This window comes from Stenella coeruleoalba (genome assembly GCF_951394435.1).
Source record: "Stenella coeruleoalba genome assembly, chromosome: 2".
Lineage (NCBI taxonomy): Eukaryota > Metazoa > Chordata > Mammalia > Artiodactyla > Delphinidae > Stenella > Stenella coeruleoalba.
The window spans coordinates 39,956,917-39,982,878 of NC_137147.1; the positions used below are offsets into that span (position 1 = coordinate 39,956,917).

A 25,962-nucleotide genomic window follows, 5' to 3' on the forward strand; every position below is an offset into this window, starting at 1 on the left:
TATACCTCAGTAATGCTGCTTAAAAATAGAATAAATAAATTCTAAATTGCCATAATAAAATGCCATACAGATCCATTAGACAATCTTAGTGACCTTATTTTTACTAAAGCTTGAAACATACTACTGTTTTAGCATCCTAGAAATTATTTCAATTATTCCCCATAATGATAAAAAAAAAGCTAAAGTAATAAGAAACAAAAGGATGATGGAATCACCTGAAGAATGATGCAATAGTTAAATAAATAACAACTACTATATCAACCTTCAGTTTTCTTACTGCAGTGCCCAAATTACTCATCTTTTTTTGTATCATCTCTTAAGAGGATATGACAATATCCTAGATGAATTTTCTCAAACTCAAAAAATCAGTGAGTTACTGGTATATTCTTAAATATACAATTTAATGATTTTTAGTAAATTTACAAAGCAACCATCAAAACAATCCAATTTTAGGACATTTTCATCAACCCAAAACAGATCCCTGATTCCCAATTACAGTCACTCAAGTGTATATTTTTAAGGACTAAAAGGAAATATTACCTTCTCATCCAGTCAGTCATCAGAGAATGGATTTCATTCCACAATAATATGGGACAAGAACTTTGACTATCCATTTTGCTAAAAGAATGTGTGTTAATTTTTTCTTACTTTTTATGATGTTTGTGTACCATCACTTTTACACAACTTGCTACAGTTAAGTAAATAAATACTATAGGCGGGTACATATACAAAGGTATTGTGAAGAAAGGAGATGATGTAGAAATGATTAATTAACTGGATTGGTCATTCTAATTGGTGTTTATAAATCTAAAAATGAGAACCTTTTATAATTATAGGGTAAAAGAGATAGTGGTCCTCTCTTCAATCAAATTACAAGGCATCAAAGTTTTCAAAAGTATTTAATTTTGACAAAGCAAATGCAAAAAAATAAGATAATAAGCTTGGACTTATTACTGATGCATTTGCTTTTTGTTTTTTTTGTTTTTTTTTTTTTGCAGTACACAGGCCTCTCACTGTTGTGGCCTCTCCCGTTGCGGAGCACAGGCTCCGGACGTGCAGGCTCAGTGGCTATGGCTCACGGGCCTAGCCGCTCCGCGGCATGTGGGATCTTCCCAGACCGGGGCACGAACCTGTGTCCCCTGCATCGGCAGGCGGACTCTCAATCACTGCACCACCAGGGAAGCCCCTGCATTTGCATTTTGATGATACAAATGCAAGCAGAACCAGTGATAAGGTAGAACCCTACTAAAGATGTATTTGAAATCTGAACTCAGTATTTACAAGATAGATACGTTCCATGTTCATGCACGACCATTGATCAGTGGTTAGCTGCACTCAAAGGATGTCATCAATTTTGGGTATATATATCTTCTAAACCAAGAACATATGGAATAAAAATTTGATTGTGCTATGTCTAAATCTCTACTAAATTTTCTAATAAAATTTTTTTCCACTATTCATTTATTCTTATATCTGCAAAATTATTCATAAAATAACTTAAAATTACAAAAAAACTTAAAAGGCTCCATTAGACCTGGATGATAAAAGGGGATGACTATTTTTCCTGATTAAAAAAAGGGTTAGAAACAAATGAAATTCCACAAAGCATTATGCTAGAAGAAAATCAGAGGCCATGCCCACCTATGCCCATACATAATTTCCCTTAGCCTCAAAAGTACTGTTTCCTAGATTTTAGAAATTATTTGAGTAGTGACTTCTACTACTATGTACTTTGTGTTTAAAGCAACATTTCTCAAACTTTTCTTACCATAATTAGTAAATATTCTTTACATGAAAAACCACTACAAATGTGTATACATATGCACATATAACTGAACAATACTTACATTTCTTTTTGTTTCACAAAACAATACTTACATTTACTGTGTACAGTGCCCTTGTCTAGTTTATTTTGTTTTACTCCATTTTGTAAGATATTGGACAAAATCCACAATCTGAAAACACTAATAATATAGCCTTTCAATATATCATTTTTAAACTTTAAGTTGAGAGTTAAGATGGTACTGGATAAATTATCTGTAACAAGTAAATAAAACCCACCAAGACCAGTAGGCAAGCTCAACAAACAGATGAAGTAGTAGAGCCACCATGAGGTTACACACATTAACTTCAAGCAAATGAAAGGATAAAGGAAACAACTAACTCAGAAAGAACGGCAGCTTCATGGGAAAGTTACCACAGAGTTCCAAGAAATACCCTCCTGCTGCTGACTTTTTCTGGGAAACCAGAGCTGTCCAAATGTCTTACAACTGGAACGACTACTGTCTCACTAGCAAGTTCAAGCTATTGAATCTTTCTTCCTCTTCTTCTCTGGGATGACGAGGTGAAAACAGTAGAATGAAGTAAACATTACTGTTTCTGCTTCCCTTACTTTCAATTCTTTCTAAATTAAGTTTGAGGTAAAACTCAAAGCAAGAGACCTAAAGGTTGAATGAATTTTCTCTAAATCTAAAAACAGTTAATCACTCCTTGGAAGAATATTTTTACAAGATTTAGAAAGTGGCAATCCCTCAAATCCTGATGTTACTCATCATAAACTATCAAAGCAGATACACTGCATGCTTATAACACAAGGCAAACGAGAGGACAGGAGAGACTAAGCTAGTAACAAAAATATGAAGTGCCATCTACACTGGGTAAGGAGGTTAAAAGAAAGCAGAAGGTGACGAATGGTGGGATTCTATTTTGTTTTCATATTCATTAGGCCCAGAAAGGGTAAGATAATTTGGGGGCTTGATGGGATAGATAAGATGCTGACTTAAATGAAAATATAAAATTTTTGAAGACCCCCACCCAAAAAGGGCAAAGCAATCATAATCAGAAATCTAAAGAAACATAATCATTGTACAATCATGACCCAACTGAAAATAATATTTACGTATTTACCATGGAAATAGTGAATACTGATTTAATTTTAAAACTGTGATATAACTGTATTGGGAAATAATAGGAGAAGTGAAATAAGAATAGAGAAGGAGTTTTAGAGGGCTAAATCTTCATCTCTCAATTAGGATGTCAAGAGGCAGGTCTAAAACTGGAAATCAAGAAACTACAGTATAACTGTATGATTTAGAAATATACAGATAAATAGGACAACAAAAATTAAGATGTAGAAGCTGGGCAGAGTCAAAACTGGTCATCTGATCCACATTTTACCATCTTATTGAGAATTTTCCTTTCAGAAACATTGATCCCTTCAAATATTTTTCATAAACTAAAAAATGATTAACTATCCCTTCTGAACATAAGTAGGACATATTTAGTCAAAAAAGTTACTGGTACTATCTTGGAACCAGAGGGGAGTGACTATTAGAAATTGGAGTAAGCACCAAAGAAGAAGAGTGAGAAATGGTGAAAGAAACTGAATCCTGGTCAGATCACTGGAGCCCTGCATCAAGTCTCACTTGAAGCTATTCCTTCCCTTTCCCTATTGGCCAATAAAGTTCACTTATTATTTAAGGCAAAAAAAAAAAGATTAACCAACCATGTTCATTCTGCTTTCCCAAAGCATAGCCAGTTGTTTTCCAGACCCAACAATCACAATTCTTTTAACCAAAGGAGGATCTAATTCCTGACCCATGCTTATTTCTATTGCTCTTATTTTTTTCAAATCTAAGTCTGTACATTCTTCTGAAATCAGTATGACCAAATATGATGGAGAATTTATTTTTATGACTAAATTGACAAGACTTGGTATTACAGAAACATGACACAGGATCCCATCCTCAGGGCCAACTCTTATCAGGCAACTGTACACCTAGCATATTGGACAGCCAGAGCAGATCATTTCTCATCATACCTGCTCCTTTATACAACAAAATTATTTTCTGTAATAATCATGAAATGAAAAATAATAATGCAGAAAAGATAAAAATTTTTTCTTCTATTGGATTTTGTACACATTATGCCACTAAAAATTTTTAAATAAAAATAAAATTCACACAACAAAAGAGGAAAAAGTAACAGACAAAAATACCCATTCATTGGGCTTCCCTGGTGGCGCAGTGGTTGAGAGTCCGCCTGCCGATGCAGGGGACCCGGGTTACTGCCCCAGTCTGGGAAGATCCCACATGCCGCGGAGCGGCTAGGCCCGTGAGCCATGGCCGCTGAGCCTGCACGTCCGGAGCCTGTGCTCCGCAACGGGAGAGGCCGCAACAGTGAGAGGCCTGCGTACCGCAAAAAAAAAAAAAAAAAAAAAAAACCCATTAATTATACTAATTTAATTTTTGAAAACAGGAAAATATTTGTAAGTACATAAAAGATTGTCACATCATAGTTTCTGTTTTGAGTTTTACTTATGCAAATTTGTCAGTGAATTCATTAAAGTTGATCTTCCTCGTATATTCATGTTCAATAGGGAATAAAGCCAGATATTTCCATTTATCTTTGCTCATAATAAATTGAAGAATACTTTTTGTTAATTTTGAGTTTTTTTCTTTAAGCAACAGGTATCCAAATAGCTAGAAAATATCTTAATGATAATAAGTTTGATAGTCTTTTAAAATAGCCATTTCACAATAAATTCCAGAAATTGCAATAATGTTCATGTCTTTGCTTCTTTAGGACTTTTTTCTAGCAACTTTCAGGTGTCCCATAGTCGAAAAGCTTTAAACAAAAATAAATACCCCAAGAACTTAAGTTCTATTTCTTCATCTCTACAATCACTAGACTATCAGTTAACTCCAAATCTACCACTTAAACTCAGAAATATTTAATACCATGGGGGAACTGGAAAGAGAAATTTTGCCAGAAAGGAGTCAGAAGGATTCTAAAATCTGACAAACTTACTCTTGAGTGAGGCTAAATGTAGGTGGGTTCGTTAGCAGTGGCGGGGGGTGGTGATGTTCTGGGGCTGACTATAAAACTGGGAGTTCTCTGATTACACCTCTGTATACAACACAATATTATTCAGGAACAAAGAATAAAGATGTGCTCATTGGAAGCTTACTTATATACTATGAAATCAAAAGTAATAACAGCAATTGTTTAGAACTTGGACGAAAAGAAGATGTTTTCAGGAAGGAGTATTTGAAAACCAACATTGTTTAGAACTGCTAGTACGTGCTGATTAAAAAAAAAACAAACAAACCAGACTGACTTTTTATTGGTTTTATTATTTTTTTTAAATTCTCTACAGATAATGCAACCCTTATTGCCTGCATCTGGCTGGGATGGACCACTCCTACCACCCCACCCTTGCTACACCTCTGCTATCAGGGCACCAACTCAAAACTTACATAAGCTCCAACCCAAAAGCTTGTGAGTCACAATGCCCAACTCAGTCCTATTTTCCTCATGGGGGAAAAAAATGGAGGCTGAAAACTTGGCTCATACTTAGAGCAGAATAATTTTTTTAAGTTACAGGATTTTAAAAATATACAAATTTTAAAATGCACACATGAACTCAAAATTAGGTAAACAAAAGCTTTTCAACCAACTGCCCCTTGAAACAGTGAAATGGGCTTATTTCTATAGGATTTACCAATGACCTTTTTTTAAAATTAATTTTTATTGGAGTATAGTTGTTTTACAATGTTGTGTTAGTTTCTGCTGTACAGCAAAGTGAATCAGCTATATGTATACATATATCCCCACTTTTTTGGATTTCCTTCCCATTTAGGTCACCAAAGAGAACTGAGTAGAGTTCCCTGTGCTATACAACAGGTTCTCATTAGTTGTCTATTTTATATATAGTAGTGTATATATGTCAATCCCAATCTCCCAATTCATCTCACCCCCTCTTCCCCCTCCCACGGTATCCATATGTCCATTCTCTACGTCTGTGTCTCTATTTCTTAGAGTAGAATAACTTTGTTTTCATTTTTTTGAGAATAAAATAAGCAAAGTTGATATATAAACTCATTGCCTTTAAACATACTATCTGAAATTAAAACAATCTAAAAGTGTAATAAAAATAAAGCTCATTCAGGGGCTTCCCTGGTGGCGCAGTGGTTGAGAGTCCGCCTGCCGATGCAGGGGACGTGGGTTCGTGCCCCGGTCCGGGAAGATCCCACATGCCGCGGAGCAGCTGGGCCCGTGAGCCATGGCAGCTGAGCCTGCGCGTCCGGAGCCTGTGCTCCGCAACGGGAGAGGCCACAACAGTGAGAGGCCCGCGTACAGCAAAAAAAATAAAATAAAATAAAATAAAGAAAAAATAAAGCTCATTCAGATTTTGAAAGCTCTGTAAATGGAATGGCCTTGGCCATAAGGTACCGCAGAGAAAAAGTATCCTAAGAGACTAAAAATCTAGTCTTAGCTTTGCACTACCCAGAGATGTGACTCTGAGTACAGAAGCATTTCCTTCTTTGGCCTCTACAGTAGTGAACTCATGACAGCTCACTCTCCCATAAAAGAGAAGAGCTGCTAAGGATTTTTCCCAGTTCTTGCAGCCTCTTTAGAAACATATATTTTTTTTAATATTTGATAAATAACTGAACTTAAAGCAACTCACACAACTGTCTTGCCCCAGAGAACGCTTCCCCCTAGTCTCCCTTATCACATTTAAATGGCAATTTTGTACCTCAGATATAACCCTGGGAGCAACTTTTTAGTAACCCTGCACACGACATCCAATCCATCAAATATTCTCTATTTTATGCTATAAAAATTATATTCATATTTTGACCACTTTCTCAGCAACTACACTGTTACCATCTTAGTATAAGCCACTACCATCTTAACTAAGACAGTTGCAAGTTTTCTTGTTTTCTCTCCACCATCCATTCTCCTATAACAGACCTTTCTAAATGTAAGTCACATGACACACCTTTGTTCAAAATTCTATGACATCTTCTTCACAGTAAAATCCCAAGTCTTGACCATCATCTAAAAAAAAAACCTTACATGGTCTAACTGGGCCCAGCCTGCCTTCTTATATAAAAACCTGCTACCACTCTGATCTCATCTCCTGCTATTCCCCAATTCACGCTACTCCAGGCACTGGACTCCTTTCTCATCCTCATACACATGCCCATCTCAGGGCCACTGTACTTAAGAGTTCCTCTGCCTATCCCCATTATATCACATGATTAGCTTCTCTGCTTAATTCATGTCTGTTCAAATATCATCCTACAAAAGATTCCACCCCAACCTATGTAAAAATAGCGCTCTACACCAATCACTACATATCCCTTTATCCTGTGGTATTTGTCTTTTGAAGACAAATAACCGCAGGATAAAGTATTTTGATACTGCCATCTAACAAATTCATCAGTGTATTTATATTGTTCATTTCACCCCAATATAATGTAAGCTTCATGACAGTGGGTGCTTTCTCTGTTTTGCTCACTGTTGTTTTTTTAGTACCTAGAAGAGTAACTGACACACAGGAGGTGCTTCATAATCGAATGAGTGCTAATCAAATGAATAACAAAAGTAAAAAAAAACCTGCTGAATAATCAATTATTTTCTCAATTAACATGAGCTAAATACTATGAGGTTTCGTTTCCCAACAGAAACAATTACATATAGATATACAGAGTCAATTGAATTTTATAGCGATTTGGGAGGAACTGAGCAAATTCCAATAATAAACGGAACTTCCTTTTTTAGGGTCCTGCAGAAATCTGAATTAAAACTATATTTCATTGTCATAATTTATAGTTATAATTTTATTACTAAACTAAATAATTTAGTTTATTTAGTGCTGATTTTCTGAGATTAATTTTGGAGTATACATATTTTTTAATTAATACTATGATTGAATACTTTTAAAGTCCTTACTACAAACGACTATTCTGGAATCAACTGCATAATTACATTTCCTCAGTGACCCTGTAATCTCGTGAGCATTTACTCTAGACTAAACAGCCTCATTCAGCTGCCCTGTGTCTGACGGTCGATGAAAGAAGCTTGTTTGACAACTGCTTCAAGCAGAAACATATTTTTTTCCATGACTGTAAAAAAAGATTTAAAACTTACCAGACTAGTGCCAGACTAGAAGATTAAGCAAAAGATTCATGATAGATGTGAGTTGATTTCTTTCTAATTCAAATGCCAGCAAAAACAGATACTAAAGACATTTTGCTGTCATAGCTATAAAAAAAGTTAATTTAGTAATACTTTCATAATTACAACAAAGTATATATCATATATTATATACACATACATATTGCAATTTTTGTGAGTTTTGTACTTCTCCGTATTCTTTGATTTTCTGGTGTCCAAGAATTTTTCCAAAACTAATGTATAAACTTAAGTGTACAGGATTCAAAACAAACATAAAACAAAACAAACACCTTTTCTCCATTCTTAGACAATCCATGTATAATAAGTCAATAGGTAAAGACTTTGACCAAAAAATAGAAATTCTACAACATGATTTTAAAAAAATACTTCAACATAAAAGAAAAATCACTTAATCAACCAACATGATACTTAATGATGAAACACTTGAAGGATTCAACAACAACAAAAAACTGAGACACAAGAAACTGCAATTATCAAAACTGTATAACACCAAGTTAAGAAGTTCTAGCCAAATGCAATAAAATATGAAACTGAAATCAGAGACAGAGCATTTAAAAGTAAAAAATTGTTTTTTCAGGTGACTGGCTTCCAGATAAAACCCCAGATAGTCACCTTAAAAAACAAAATTATCAGTAAAACAGCTATATACAAAATGAAAATATATTTAACCAAGAACCAGTAAGAAAGCATAATGAAAACAATTTTATAACAGCATCATAAGTAAGATGTAACAAAAATTAATTTCCAAGAAATGTGTCAGATATATGAAAACTTAATAAATTTTAAAAGTCCACTCTTTCCGTATCAGTTTATAAGTTTAAAGCAATTCCAAATAAAATACCCAAAAAAGGGGTGTTTGGTTGTATCTAGTGGGTAATAGGGATGGCCGTGCCTTAGTTGTTAAGGTGTTTTGGTTCGCTTTGTTTGATTACTTGTTTCATAATATTCTATAATGAAAATTTTCAAACGTACAGAAAACTTGAAAGAACTGTAGGGTGCTTTGTTGCTTTGGCCAACAAAGTTTACTTGGAAGAACATATGTATAAAAATGCTAAGAACACTTTGAAAAAGATAAGTAGCAAAGGAAGACTTGCCCCACTCTGGTAGGCAGAATTCTGGGATGGCCCCCAAGATTCCCACCCCCTTGTGTGCAGCCCTGCATGATTTTGTCCCCATGGATATGATGGATTTCAATCCTTACATTATATCACAAGACGGATTTTGCAAACGTAATTTAGATCTCGAATTGGTTGATTATAAGTTAATAAAAAGGGAAATTATCTAAGTGGGCCAAACTTAAACAAGTAGGACCCCTTAAAAAAGGAAGAGATTTTCTCCTGTTAGCACTGAAGAAGATGGAAGCCACTGTGAGTTCTACACTGGCAAGAAACCTAATTCTACCAATAATATGAATGAGCTTGAAAGACAGCCCCCCAGACCTCGCTTACATGGACCCACAGCACCTGCTGACACTTTGATCACAGCCACATGCAATCTGCATATACGATCCAAGTAACCCATGCCCAGACTCATAATCCACAGACACTGATAATAAATGAGATAAAATGGATGTTGTTTTAAGCCACTTAAATCTGTGGTAATTTGATACACAGCAATAGAAAATAAATATACAACTTAATACTAAAACATATCATGAATTTAAATGAATAATAATGTGATATGGTTAAAAAATGGAAACAAAGATTATTGGAAAAGAAAGGTCAGTGGACCAAAGCCCTAGTATGTTAATCTAAAACATGAATGGAAAAAAGAAGGACTACTGAATAAATTATTCTGGGCCAACTGATTTACTAGTTGAAAAAAACAGAGTAAAGATTCTTTTATAGCTCCTTACAAATAAATAAATTCCAGATGGATTAAGTGATTACATGTAAATATCAAAGCTACCTAAAAATTAGAATATAAATAAATATATATAAAGTTTTGTGTTGGTTTAGGACTTCTTAAGTAGAAGAGCAATGGAAAATTCGCTGGACGTCATTAATAAATTTTACTGCTCAAAGATTAAACCTACTTCACATAAAGCACACACACACACACTGGAATGTTACTCAACCATAAAAAAGAATGAAATCCTGCCATTTGCAACAACGTGGATGAACCTAGAGAGTATTATGCTTAGTGAAATAAGTCAGACAGAGAAAGACAAAAGCTGTTATTAACAGAGCTTTGGAATCTAAAAAATAAAACAAATGAATGTACATAACAAAACAGAAACAGACTCACAGATATAGAAAACAAACTAGTGGTTACGAATAGGGAGAGGGAAGAGGGAGGGGCAAGATAGGGGTATGGGATTAAGAGATGCAAGCTACTGTGTATAAAATAGAAAAGGAACAAGGATATACTGTACAGCAAAGGGAAACATAGCCATTATTTTGTAATAACCTTAAAGGGAATATAGTCTATAAAAATACTGAATCACTATGCTGTAACCTGAAACTAATATAATATTGTAAATCAACTACATTTCAATTAAAACAAAAATAGGCACAAAGTCAATCATGGCCATAAAAAGTCAAAAAAGAAAAACATAAGATATCAAACGTTAATAGTCTTACTATATGGCTGACATATAAATAAGGAAAAATGCTACTCCAATAGAAAGGGAATAAGGGGCATAAACAGACAATTCATGCATAGGGAGGAAAAGAGGGAAAGAAATTACTGAGGGGACTGTGCCACTATTATAAAGGTGCCTCCTAAGGAAATGGAACAGCACATGCAATGGCACAAAAATTTGTGAGACACCATGAGGTTCTTAAGAAACACCAAGTATGAGAGGACCAGGACATATGGCTACAAAGGTAGATAGGGGACAGATTATGCAGATAATGATGAGCCACTGAAGAATATTAATAATAGAGAGACATGCCCAGATTGATATATTAGAAAGTTTTCTCTGGCAAAAATGAGGAAGACTTAAGGAGGGAGACTAAGAGAGTGTTATAACAAAAAATTTTTTAGAATATGTTTCATACCTCATCTCAAATTCTTGACATATAAAGTTCCAATTTATCAATTTTTAAGAGCAAAAGAATGATCACAAAAAGTATCTCCAGGGTTGGTATAAACCTTCCAGACTTCAGAAAATACTACAAAGCTACAGTAATCAAAACAGCATGGTATTGGCACAAAACCAGACATATAGATCAATGGAACAGAATAGAGGGCCCAGAAATAAGCCCACACACCTATGGCCAATTAATCTGCAACAAAAATGTCAAGAATATACAATGGAGAAAAGACAGTCTCTTAAGTGAGTGGTGTTGGGAAACCTAGACAGCTAAATGTAAATCAATGAGATTATAACACTCCCTCAAACTATATACAAAAATAAACTCAAAATGGTTTAAAGACCTAAATGTAAGACATGACACCATAAAAATCCTAGAAGAGAACATAGACAAAACATTATTGACACAAATCATAGCACTATTTTCTTAGATCAGTCTCCCAAAGCAAAAGAAATAAGCAAAAATAAACAAATGGGATGTAATCAAACTTAAAAGCTTTTGCACAGTAAAGGAAACCATAAACAAAACAAAAGACAACCTACAGAATGGGAGAAAATATTTGCAAATGATGCAACTAACAAGGGGTTAATATCCAAAATATACAAACAGCTCACACAACTCATTATCAAAAAAACAAACAACCTAATCAAAAAATAGACAGAAGACCTAAAGAGACATTTCTCCAAAGACATATGGATGGCCAACAGTCACATGAAAAGATGCTCAACATTGCTAATTATTAGAGAAATGCAAATCAAAACCACAATGAGGTATCACCTCACACAGGCCAGAATGACTATCATCAGAAAAGTCTACAAATAATAAATGCTGGAGAGGGTGTGAAGAAAAGGGAACCCTCCTACACTGTTGGTTAGAATGTAAGTTGGTGCAGCCACCATGGAAAATAATATGGACGTTCCTTAAAAACCTAAAAATAGAGCTACCATATGATCCAGCAATCCCACTCCTAAGGATCTATCCACACACACAATGGAATATTACTCAGCCATAAAAAAGAATGAAATATTGCCATTTGCAGCAACATGGACGGACCTAGAGAATATCATGCTAAGGTGAAATAAGTCAGACAAAGACAAATATTATATGACATTACTTATATATGGAATCTAAAAAATAATACAAATGAATCCATAGACAAAACAGAAACAGACTCACAGACATAGGAAACATACTTATGGTTACCAAAGGGGAAAGAGGGGGGGAAGGATAAATTAGGAATATGGGATTAACAGGCACAAACTACTATACATAAAATGGATAAGCAACAAGGATTTACTCTACAGCACAGGGAATTATATTTGATATCTTATAATAACCTATAACGGAAAATAATCTGAAAAAAACTTATATATAACTGAATCACTTTGCTGTACACCTAAAACTAATGGAATGAAGGAAGGGAGGGAGGGAAAGAATCTCCAGGGTTACTGTGAAGGTGGATCTTCTATTTTAGGGGAACTATATCTTATCCTATTCCCTCAAGAATGAACATTTTAATTGTTTTGCCAATAACAGTAATGGATTCGTAACAGGTCAGTTACTTCTGTTCAGCAATTTGATTTTTATCAGTGTAGTCTACAGCCACACAAGAAAACAAAATTGATAGGTACTGATGAAGATCAAATAAGAAACCTTCTAATTATCATCAGGTTCTACTATTATTACAACCACAATTTTTTTCACAAGTGATTTCATAATAATAGCTAAATAATCTTATCAACTGGTTAGGAAGGACTCTAGATAGTAAACTATCACAGTTTAAGTCTGTTTTTTAAAGCTCTCATAGTTGATAGCACAGGACTTACATCAGTTATGTTAACAGAAGAGACAGAAATGAATGTGTGCACTTGGCTGCGACACTCTACCACAAAGAAACATACAAAAATGTTCTACAGAAATGAAGATTAAAATTTTATTCTACAGAAATCTGGTAGCAAATGGTTTCATTTAAATTCACAAATAAGTAAAAGTGAAAAATATACATCTTAAAGATTATAGCTTATAACAGTTGTTCCTTATTTCTGGAATAGGTTCATGAATGAAAAGTTCATATTAAATAAATCACATATTTTTAAAACAGTAGTGATATTTGACTAAATAATTTGAAATTGATGAATAAAATTGATAATCCTTGTAATTTATATTAGTTAAGGGAAATACTTTGGGTGGGAAGTAGTAAAATATTAACTAGAAAGCCAGTTGGTTATTAAAAAGACACTCTCACAGTGCCAATCAATGAGACTTTACTAAACTAACCACTAAAGCTGCAGTCTGGGGAATTTCAATTAGCAGTTAAGTTTTCCCAATGCTTGCTCCCACTGGCACAGAGTTAATAAAACATGTTTACGTATTTCCTTGAGCAAACCAGAAAAGTACTGCCAGTGCAATTCGAACTATAATTATATATTCATAATACCCTCCTGAATGAGAAATTCTCATTTATTCTTCATCTACTTCTAAAGTTTAACTAACTTTAGAAAAGATTCCAGTAAAAATCACCTAAAATCTCATGGCAATGTACTTCTGATTTTGTCCTTTATCTAAGTTATCCATGAGGACAAAAAAGTAGTTCTTTGGAGACACAATGCCTCCTAAGACCTTATGCCACATACTCCCAAAAATATATAATTAAAATTATTTTGAAAGTGCCTGCATTCATAGTTTTGCACCAACTAAAGTGAAGCTACAAAGTGTAGTATTAACTTCTTCATTTCATACAGATTTCAAAGCAAATATAAGAAAATGGAAATAAGGTAATGTATTCCCTATTTGCCTCTAGAGAAACTGAACTTGTTTCCTCTGTAGGATAAAATAACACAAAATGGAAAATTTGTTGTAACAGGAAAAGAAAAGAGAGAGGAGTAGAAGCTAGAGTTTTATGGGAAGGAGGAGAGCCCATTGTAAAAAGATTAACTGGGGCTTATTAGATGTAATCTTCTAACAAAAATATGGACAACCCTTAGAACAGATGTGTAACTACTATACCTTAAGTCAACTAAAGTTTATATTCCTGTACCTTAAGAGTAGCACCTTTGTAGATACCAAATTATTCTTTGAAAAGTCACTTCACAGAGTAACTTCTTCAGTTTCTTTCTATATGTTTCTGAAAATTAGATTATGTAAAAATACATTTTTAAATCTAAAATAATTTCTAAAAAGGAAGAAAGCAATATAGCTTCAAATAATAATTCCAGAAAAGAAAATGAACTAGCAAAGTAAGAAATCTATTTAGGATTTATTTTGGCAAATGTTTAAGTATGAAGTCATAACATGTCACCAAAGAGACCACCTGAGCTAATTCATCCTGGCTCCCAAAAAGAAACTGTCTGTGTAGAATTCAATCCCTTACAGAACTTCCCTTATGGCACAGTGGTTAAGACTCTGCACTCCCAATGCAGGGGGCCCAGGTTCAATCCCTGGTCAGGGAACTGGATCCCACATGCACGCCGCAACTAGGAGTTCACATGCCACAGCTGGGGAGCCCACCTACCGCAACTAAGACCCAGGCAACAAAATAAACAAATAAATAAAATATTATTTGAAAAAAAGAATTCAATCCCTTTCTTAAGATACAAGGCTGATGAGAAGGAAGGTGTGAGACACATTCTATTTTGGTAGATACTTCTACATCAAGAAGAAGTCAATGTTTCTTTAGCAATTCTGATATCACTATGGATGACCTAGAAATTCTTCCCCTACTTAGCCACAGAAGCTAAAAGAAACTTATAATCAAGGTCCATTGCTTGAAATACATACAAACTCATAATCAGAACAATTTGTCTTCTTAAATGTTGTGGATACAGAATATATTGTACAGTCTTTGTTGAGAGAGACAAAAGTATACTTCTAGAATTCTGGAACTAACTATATTTTAAATAGTCAATAATTAATGAAAGCCCCCCAACCACTAAAACTAAACAAAATAAAACCATGATCCAGCATCCTTTATTTAGGATCAAATAAGATTTTAGATATGAAAAACTTGGGAAAAGTACAAACACTATAGTTATACCTTATGTAAATTGTGCTTACCCTACATTTTTTTTTAATAAATCTACTTACTTATTTACTTATTTATTCATTTTTGGCTGCATTGGGTCTTCATTGCTGTGTGTGGGCCTTCTCTAGTTGCGGCGAGCAGGGGCTACTCTTCGTTGCAGTGCGCAGGCTTCTCATTGCAGTGGCTTCTCGTTGCGGAGCACGGGCTCTAGGTGCACGGGCTTCAGGAGTTGTGGCTCGCGGTCTCAGTAGCTGTGGCACACAGGCTCAGTAGTTGTGGCTTGCGGGCTCTAGAGCACAGCCTCAGTAGCTGTGGCACACAGACTTAGTTATTCCGCGGCATGTGGGATCTTCCGGACCAGGGCTCAAACCCATGTCTCCTGCACTGGCAGGTGGATTCTTAACCACTGTGCCACCAGGGAAGCCCTACCCTACATTTTAAAATTCAAACCACAATAGTAAAGACAGAAGTAAAACAAAAAGGGCTCCAAACAATCAAAAGTGTTGCCAAAGCTTATTCAATTTTAAAATTTTACTCAAAACAAGAAAAAAAGAAAACAGTCAATCAAGCTACTCTATTTTACAGAGACTTCTAACAGAGTTAGCTAAATATTAACATACAAATATACAGCAGCACCACCACCACAGCAGATTAAAAGAGGAAGATGAGGAGGATATTCCATTGAGTAGACCAAGTAAAAATCAGCAAAAATTGAATATGCACGAGGAAATGAACTATTAAAAAAACAGCCAAGACTCAGCTGCTGGGGTAGGACAAAGGTTGGGTGCCACTAGAGGAGGAGTAAAAAACCTACTGCCACCCTCCCCAACCCTGTACTGACACAGAATAAAGCCTTCAATCACTGAGGAAAGGCAGGAAACCCACTCTTACCTAAACTAACATAATGATGCGAAGCAGAGGTTGAAAGAAGGGCAGGAAACTGTCTTATACCCAAGACTTCCCATCCCCACCATCACAAGGCAGAGCTCACCTGTGGGGTTGGGAGAGGATAGCAAACTCAACTGCATCCTGAAATAGGAGACAGAAGTTGTTTGCCTCTGGGGAAGAGAAAGGTACACTGAGAAAGCACCACTCTGAAGCTCTGGCACACAGACCTCCTGAAACAAAAATCAGAACAGGACAACTAAGAAACCCCCTTGCTCCTACCACAAGACTCATTCCAAGTAAAAAGCAAGAGGAGCCTATCGCTGAGGAGGGACACTGAGAGAGAGAACCCCTTTCTGGCTCAAGCTTGCAGAGTCTGCTGAAAGCTGAGGGTGGAGCAAGAAGACTAAGAAAAACCCTCCAGCACTCCAGGCCTCATACTAGGTACAAAGTGGCAACAGGTCCTGGCTGGAAGAATCTGAAGCCTGTGATAGAGCAACAACAACCAAACTGAGATCAAACTACAGACTTGATACTCAACTCCTTACACTAATGGCCTAACAGAAAAAGGGACATAAATATTGCTGGCCATAAATATTATTTATCTCAGTCTCTACTGTTCTGTTGTACAATATTCAAAGAAAATTACAATAAACACAAGAAAGCAGGAAAAACAAATCTACTATTAAGGTATAAAATAGTCAATAGAATCAGACCCAGAGATGTTAGAACAATCAAAGAGGCACCTGAAAATAACATGATTACTAAGCTGAAGGATCTAGTGGAAAAAGTGGATAATATGTGAAAATTGACAGGGAATTTCAACAAAAAGATGGAAATTACAAAAAGGAGTGAAATGGAAATGCTAGAAATGACAACTGCAATATCAGAAAGAGTTCCTTTGATGAGCTTATCAGCAAAAGGGACATAGAAGAACAATAAGTGAACTGTAAGGAAAGGACAAGAAGAATCATCCAAACTTATGAAACACAAAACTCAAGATTGAAAAACACAAAATACAGCATCGAAGAACTGTAAAACAACATCAGAAGGTCTTACCTATGTGAAATCAGAGTCTCAGAATGAAAACATAGAGAAAATGGGGCAGAAGAAATCTGTGAAGAGATACTGGCTGAGTTATTTACAAAATAAAAACAAATTATAGTCCCAAGATTTCAGAGAAACTTTTAAAGCTCAGAGAAACTATATCTTCATATATAATGTCACGTTATTATAGAAAATATATAGTAAAATCTTGCTTTTTTAATCCAATCTGGCAATTTCTGCCTATTATTTGGAGTATTTAGACCTGTTCTGTCAAACATGGTAGCCACTAACCATATGTGGTTATTTAAATTAAACTGAATAAAATTTAATATACAATTCTTCAGTTACACTAGCCATATTCAAATGCTCAGGAGAAGCATGCAACTGGTGGCTACTATACTGAACAGCACAGACATAGAATTCCCATTTCAGAAAGCTTTATTGGATAGTGCTTGTTTAGAACAATGTAATTACTGATATAGTTAACATTAAATCTACCACCATGCTATTTCTTTCCTAATTATACCATTTCTTCATTTTTTGCCTCCCTTTCCCTGCCCTCCTATTCACTAATGGAGTATTTTTAAGGATCTCATTATTTACTCTGTTACTTGCTTACTGTCTGTCCCTCTTTGTTTTACATTTTTAGTTGTTGCTCTAGGATTTATACTAAATATCTCCAAATACTATTATACCTCTTCATGCATAGTGTAGGAACAGTACAACAGCCAAGTTTTTCCCTCTTCCTATCCTTTGTACTAACAGTTGTACAGTTTATTTTTGTGTTCTTATTATTCATGGCCATTTCCATAACCTTTCAAATGTAATTTTTTAAACAAATTTATTTATTTTATTTCTTTATTTTTGGCTGTGTTGGGTCTTCGTTGCTGTGCGTGGGCTTTCTCTAGTTGTGGCAAGTGGGGGCTACTCTTCATTGCAGTGCACGGGCTTTCACTGCAGTGGCTTCTCTTGCTGTGGAGCAGCATGGGCTCTGGGTGCATGGGCTTCAGTAGTTGTGGCTCGCAGGCTCTAGAGCACAAACTCAGTAGTTGTGGTGCACAGACTTAGTTGCTCCATGGGATCTTCCCGGATCAGGGCTCGAACCTGTGTCCCCTGCATTGGCAGGTGGATTCTTAACCACTGTGCCACCAGGGAAGCCCTCAAATGTAATTTTAATGACAAAATTATTAGAAAAACCAACTGTAACAGAGGAGTACTTTCAACACTCTGTCCTCACTAATATTAAAAGTAGATTGCAAGAAAATTTATTTGAAAGATACAGAATTCTGGCCCCTGCTAACCCAGTAAGAAATAAGAAATCAATGTCTATATCACTTATACCTTTTTACATAAAACCCAATATTGTCTGTCTTTTCAAGCTTCAATTTTAACATCCAGGCCAATTATTTGATATATTTGTTATCTAAAACTCAAAAGGGGTTTTAGGTTTTTTTTTCACTTCCCCACGGCTTCATGCTTGGAGGCTCCAGGACTTTTAAGAGAATACAAAACTAAAGAAAATCTTAAGATCTACCAAAGAGCAGATAAGTGAATTATCTATAATTTTCACAGTATTTTGAACCTGGAGTCTCCACATTCATATGTAAAATACTACACTTTATGTTCAAGATTGCAGTTTGGGTTTTGAAGATGCCTGTAGCGTTTATTATCTGTTTCACCTACCTTATTTTTTCTATTGGGGCCTTTTTTTAAATTACTTTTTTATTACTTGGTTTCACTGTATCCATTACTTTCTTTTCACATTGTATTTTTTTTTAGTCTTTTTAAAAAAATTTTTAAATTTTATTTAATTTATTTTTTTATACAGCAGGTTCTTCTTAGTCATCAATTTTATACACGTCAATCCCAATCACCCAATTCAGCACACCATCATCCCACCCCACTGTGGCTTTCCCCCTTGTTGTGCATACGTATGTTTTCTACATCTGTGTCTCAACTTCTGCCCTGCAGACCAGTTCATCTGTACCATTTTTCTAGATTCCACATACATGTGTTAATATACGATATTTGTTTTTCTCTTTCTGACTTACTTCACTCCGTATGACAGTCTCTAGATCCATCAACGGCTCAACAAATGACTCAATTTCGGTCCTTTTATGGCTGAGTCATATTCCATAGTATATATGTAACACAACTTCTTTATCCATTCGTCTGTCGATGTTGCCTCCATGACCTAGCTATTGTAAATAGTGCTGCAATGAATATTGGGGTGCATGTGTCTTCTTGAATTATGGTTTTCTCTGGATATATGCCCAGTAGTGGGATTGCTGGATCATGAGGTAATTCTATTTTTAGTTTTTTAAGGAACCTCCATACTGTTCTCCATAGTGGAGAACAATTTACATTCACACCAACAGTGCAAGAGGGTTCCCTTTCTCCACACCCTCTCCAGCATTTGTTGTTTGTAGATTTTCTGATGATGCCCATTCTAACTGGTGTGAGGTGATACCTCATTGTAGTTTTGATTTGCATTTCTCTAACAATTAGTGATGTTGAGCAGCTATTCATGTGCTTCTTGGCCATCTGTATGTCTTCTTTGGAAAAATGTTTATTTAGGTCTTCTGCCCATTTTTGGATTGGGTTGTTTCTTTCTTTAATATTGAGCTACATGAGCTGTTTATATATTTTGGAGATTAATCCTTTCTCTGTTGATTCATTTGCAAATATTTTCTCCCATTCTGAGGGTTGTCTTTTCGTCTTGTTTATGGTTTCCTTTGCTGTGCAAAAGCTTTGAAGTTTCATTAGGTCCCATTTGTTTATTTTTGTTTTTATTTCCATTAGTCTAGGAGATGGATCAAAAAAGATCTTGCTGTGATTTATGTCAAAGAGTGCTCTTCCTATGTTTTCCTCTAAGAGTTTTATAGTGTCCGGTCATATATTTAGATCTCGAATCCATTTTGAGTTCATTTTTGTGTATGGTGTTAGGGAGTGTTCTAATTTCATTCTTTTACATGGAGCTGTCCAGTTTTCCCAGCACCACTTACTGAAGAGACTGTCTTTTCTCCATTGTATATCCTTGCCTCCTTTGTCATAGATTAGTTGATCATAGATGCGTGGGTTGATCTCTGGGCTTTCTAACTTGTTCCATTGATCTATATTTCTGTTTTTGTGCCAGTACCATATTGTCTTGATTACTGTAGCTTTGTAGTATAGTCTGAAGTCAGGGAGTCTCATTCCTCCAGCTCCATTTTTTTCCCTCAACACTGCTTTAGCTATTCGGGGTCTTTTGTGTCTCCATACGAATGTTAAGATTTTTTTGTTCTAGTTCCATTAAAAAATGCCATGCGTAATTTGATAGGGATTGCATTGAATCTGTAGATTGCTTTGGGTAGTATAGTCATTTTCACAATATTGATTCTTCCAATCCAAGAACATGGTATATCTCTCCATCTGTTGGTATCATCTTTAATTTCTTTCAGCAGTGTCTTATAGTTTTCTGCATACAGGTCTTTTGTCTCCCTAGGTAGGTTTATTCCTAGGTATTCTATTATTTTTGTTGCAATGGTAAATGGGAGTGTTCCCTTAATTTCTCTTTCAGATTTTTCATTATTAGTGTAGAGGAATGCAAGAGATTTCTGTGCATTAATTTTGTATCCTGCAACTTTACCAAATTCATTGATTAGCTCTAGTAGTTTTCTGGTGGCATCTTTAGGATTCCCTATGCATAGTGTCATGTCATCTGCAAACAGTGACAGTTTTACTTCTTTTCCAATTTGTATTCCTTTAATTTCTTTTTCCTCTCTGATTGCTGTGGCTAGGACTTCCAAAATTATGTTGAATAACAGTGAAGAGAGTGGACATCCTTGTCTTGTTCCTGATCTTAGAGGAAATGCTTTCAGTTTTTCACCATTGAGAATGATGTTTGCTGTGGGCTTGTCGTATATGGCCTTTATTATGTTGAGGTAGGTTCCCTATACGCCCACTTTCTGAAGAGTTTTTATCATAAAGCGGTGTTGAATTTTGTCAAAAGCTTTTTCTGCATCTATTGAGATGATTATATGGTTTTTATTCTTCAATTTGTTAATATGGCGTATCACATTGATTGATTTGCGTATATTGAAGAATCTTTGCATCCCTGGGATAAATCCCACTTGATCATGGTATATGATCCTTTTAATGTGTTGTAGGATTCTGTTTGCTAGTATTTTGTTGAGGATTGTTGCATCTATATTCATAAGTGACACTGGTTTGTAATTTTCTTTTTTTGTAGTATCTTTGTCTGGTTTTGGTATCATGGTGACGGTGGCCTCATAGAATGACTTTGGGAGTATTCCTTCCTCGGCAATTTTTGGAAGAGTTTGAGAGGACAGGTGTTAGCTCTTCTCTAAATGTTTGATAGAATTCACCTTTGAAGCCATCTGGTCCTGGACTTCTGTTTGTTGGAAAATTTTTCATCAGTTTCAATTTCATTACTTGTGATTGGTCTGTTCATATTTTCTATTTCTTCCTGGCTCAGTCTTGGAAGGTTATTCCTTTCTAAGAATTTGTCCATTTCTTCCAGGTTGTCCATTTTGTTGGCATAGAGTTGCTTGTAATAGTCTCTTAGGATGCTTTGTATTTCTGCGGTGTCTGTTGTAACTTCTCCTTTTTCATTTCTAATTTTATTGAATTGAGTCCTCTCCCTCTTTTTCTTGATGAGTCTGGCTAATGGTTTATCAATTTTGTTTATCTTCTCAAAGAACAAGCTTTTAGTTTTATTGATCATTGGTATTGTTTGTTTCTATTTCATTTACTTCTGCTCTGATCTTTATGATTTCTTTCCTTCTGCTAACTTTGGGTTTTGTTTTTTTTCTTTCTCTAGTTCCTTTAGGTATAAGGTTAGATTGTTTCAGATTTTTCTTGTTTCTTGAGGTAGGCTTGTATAGCTATAAGCTTCCCTCTTAGAATTGCTTTTGCTGCATCCCATAGGTTTTGGATCGTCATGTTTTTATTGTCATTTGTCTCTAGGTATTTTTTGAATTCCTCTTTGATTTCTTCAGTGATCAGTTGGTTATTTAGTAATGTATTGTTCAGCCTCCATGTGTTTGTGTTTTTTACATTTTTTCCTGTAATTCATTTCTAATCTCATAGCGTTGTGGTCAGAAAAGATGCTTGATATGATTTCAATTTCCTCAAATTTACTGAGGCTTGATTTGTGACCCAAGATGTGATCTCTCCTGGAGAATGTTCTGTGTGCATTTGAGAAGAAACTGTAATCTGCTGGTTTTCGATGGTTTTCGATAAATATCAATTAAATCTATATGGTTTATTGTGTCATTTAAAGTTTCTGTTTCCTTATTTATTTTTATTTTGGATGATCTGTCCATTGGTGTAAGTGAGGTGTTAAAGTCTCTCACTATTATTGTGTTACTGTCGATTTCCTCTTTTATAGCTGTTAGCAGTTGCCTTATGTATTGAGGTGCTCCTATGTTGGGTGCATATATATTTATAATTGTTATATCTTCTTCTTGGGTTGATCCCTTGATCATTATGTAGTGTCCTTCCTTGTCTTTTGTAACATTCTTTATTTTAAAGTCTATTATATCTGATATGAGTATTGCTACTACAGCTTTCTTTTGATTTCCATTTGCATGGAATATCTTTTTCCATCCTTTCACTTTCAGTCTGTATGTGTCCCTAGGTCTGAAGTGGGTCTCTTGTAGACAGCATATATATATATGGGTCTTGTTTTTCTATCCATTCAGCAAGGCTGTGTCTTTTGGCTGGAGCATTTAATCCATTCACGTTTAAGGTAATTATCGATATGTATGTTCCTATGACCATTTTCTTAATTGTTTTGGGTTTGTTTTTGTAGGTCCTTTTTTTCTCTTGTGTTTCCCACTTAGGGAAGTTCCTTTAGAATTTGTTGTAGAGTTGGTTTGGTGGTGCTGAATTCTCTTAGCTTTTGCTTGTCTGTAAAGCTTTTGATTTCTCCATCGAATCTGAATGAGATCCTTGCCGGGTTGAGTAATCTTGGTTGTAGGTTCTTCCCTTTCATCACTTTAAGTATATCATGTCACTGCCTTCTGGCTTGTGGAGTTTCTGCTGAGAAATCAGCTGTTAACCTTATGGGAGTTCCCTTGTATGTTATTTGTCATTTTTCCCTTGCTGCTTTCAATAATTTTTCTTTGTCTTTAATTTTTGCCAATTTGATTACTATGTGTCTCGGCGTGTTTCTCCTTGGATTTATCCTGTATGGGACTCGCTGCACTTCCTGGACTTGGGTGGCTATTTCCTTTCCCATGTTAGGGAAGTTTTCGACTATAATCTCTTCAAATATTTTCTCGGGTCCTTTCTCTCTCTCTTCTCCTTCTGGGACCCCTATAATGTGAATGTTGGTGCGTTTAATGTTGTCCCGGAGGTCTCTTAGGCTGTCTTCATTTCTTTTCATTCTTTTTTCTCTATTCTGTTCCGCAGCAGTGAATTCCACCATTCTGTCTTCCAGGTGACTTATCCATTCTTCTGCCTCAGTTATTCTGCTTTGATTCATTCTAGTGTAGTTTTCATTTCAGTTATTGTATTGTTCATCTCTGTTTGTTTGTTCTTTAATTACTCTAGGTCTTTGTTAAACATTTCTTGCATCTTCTTGATCTTTGCCTCCATTCTTTTTCCGAGGTCCTTGATCATCTTCACTATCATTATTCTGACTTCTTTTTCTGGAAGGTTGCCTATCCCCACTTCATTTAGTTGTTTCTGGGGTTTTATCTTGTTCCTTCATCTGGTACATAGCCCTCTGCCTTTTCATCTTGTCTATCTTTCTGTGAATGTGGTTTTTGTTCCACAGGCTGCAGGATTGTAGTTCTTCTTGCTTCTGCTGTCTGCCCTCTGGTGGATGAGGCTATCTAATAGGCTTGTGTAAGTTTCCTGATCCACATTATACTCTTTGTGCTATTTTATTTTGTTAAGAAACAACTGTTTCTAGATTATCTTTTCATTCAGTAGTTTAGATTGAGACACCAGATCACGATATGATTTACTCCATCCAACAAAGTTTATATCTATACTTTCCATAAGTACACAAATACCCATTTGTTCCCCTAAGACAGAATGTGATCATCTCCATCACTCACAAAAGCCATAATCCCAAGTTCATTTCCAAAATGGATGCATATATTACAGGTTTTGAGCCACTGGGCCAGCTCTACATCATACCCTCTGACAAAATATATTTTGTAGCTCATTTCTCATAAATATAATTTCACTATACAGAACAGACATTGAGTAAATCTACTCTTTTTCATGGCAAGGAGTTCAACTCTATTTTCACTGGCTTACTGCTGACTAAATTAAGCCCCTATTTCTAAAAAAAATACACAGTGAGCCGAAAATGAACAGCTACTTCAGTATGGCTGGCTGCCAATGATATCCTTAAAAGGGAACTAATACAATCCAGTCTCAATCTCAAAAGATCTAATAGGACCATAGGAAAAATAACAGATTAACTTAGTATTAAGCACCATTCATTTCTTACAAAAGAGTAAAGTTCTGTAAACTCAAAATCTAAGAATGCTAAAGTATCAGTTAAAAATGGCAACAACCAAGTCCTAAACATCAGTTCCTCAATAAGAAGTTCTTCTGAACACTTACCCAAGTCTTCCTAGCATCTCAAGCTCAGGAACTTGTGGCCCACAAGTCTCTATTTGCAGTGGTTGATATTCATATAGAGCTTCTTCAAGCTTCTGAATGGGTGGTAATGTAATATGTTGACCCTGTTAGAAAAATGAATGAAAATAATACTTTTCAATATTATTTTCATATTAATACTTATTTACAGTCATTTTAAAGATGAGCTAAATTCCTCACATTAAAAATATTACCCATTATTCATTACATTACTGAAACCTGTATTATATAATTAACACATAGTCAGTGACACATGATTTAAAGGAAGAAAACTAAATCCATCATTAAATTAAAATTTAGCCTTAAAGGATATAGCTGTTAAATGTCAATGGTAGAATTCAGGAAACATATAAGCATAGTCTATTCTCACATTTTTCTATTTTTATTATACAACTGTGACAGTTTTGGTAACCTGTGTTTTGTTGAAAGCTTTAGTTAAGGAAGGACACTAATGAAATTATTCTCTGCAAAGTTTTGCCACATAAATATCTATTCTCTTAAGTCTTTACAATGGAATTAAACTTACTTAACAAATATGTGTATCTGATGTCTACTTACACACACACACACACACACACACACAAAATGAGGAATATTATGCTAAAAATTAAGTTGAATGGAATATCCATGTATTTTTCTGAAAAGAACTACTGGATAAATAAAATAAAAAGATCATACTTGATGAAAAATATACAAAATAAAATACCACTCAGCCACATAGCACCATTACACTGAGATTTATATATTTATTGTAATCTGAGCACATAATTCTAATTTTGAAAAATCCGTATTTTTTTATATAGTCCATGTTTTCTGATTCTAACTCTAATTCTGTTATTTTTCTTGGTATAGTTCTCACCAGCTTCTCTATGTCCTAACTTTTTAATAAAAACTAGTTCTTACAGTTATTAATTCCAATGTTTTCTGGTTTATAATTTATTCCTCTTGTTACCTCCCTTAGTTTCCATTACTTAAATTACTAAGTTGGATACATAAAACATTTGTTCTCTTCTATTTAAAGAAAAAAAAAGGTAAAAACCATGAATTAAAAGTGATACAGTGCAACTGAGGTGGTGAGGAACGACCACTGAGGATGTTTGCATATGACTCACGGTTCTTCTCTTCAACAAGTTTAATACCATGTAGCATTATCCTAGCTAGTTTACCATCATATTAATAGCTTCTCTGACACTGTGACCTCAAAACTCCTTCAGCAAACTCGGGCAAAGGACTTGAACAGACATTTCTCCAGAGATGTACAAATGGCCAACAAGCACCAAAAAAGATGTTTAACATCACTAGGCATTAGGGAAATGCAAACCAAAACCATGAGGATATAAAATTGCCCCTCAGTATCCC

At 35.1% G+C, this 25,962-nt stretch overlaps 1 protein-coding gene across 2 annotated transcripts in view; it reads right to left on the reverse strand.

Moving 5' to 3' along the window:
• The window catches only part of MNAT1 (MNAT1 component of CDK activating kinase), a 213,429-nt gene that overhangs the window by 67,494 nt on the left and 119,973 nt on the right, over positions 1-25,962 (reverse strand). For both annotated transcript variants that reach the window (XR_013827259.1, XM_079914279.1), the window contains exon 7: positions 24,568-24,689. Coding sequence is in view for 1 of the 2 variants with exons in the window: in XM_079914279.1 (XP_079770405.1) it covers positions 24,568-24,689 (122 nt within the window). In the remaining variant the exon portion in view is untranslated. The remainder of the gene's footprint in view (positions 1-24,567; positions 24,690-25,962) is intronic.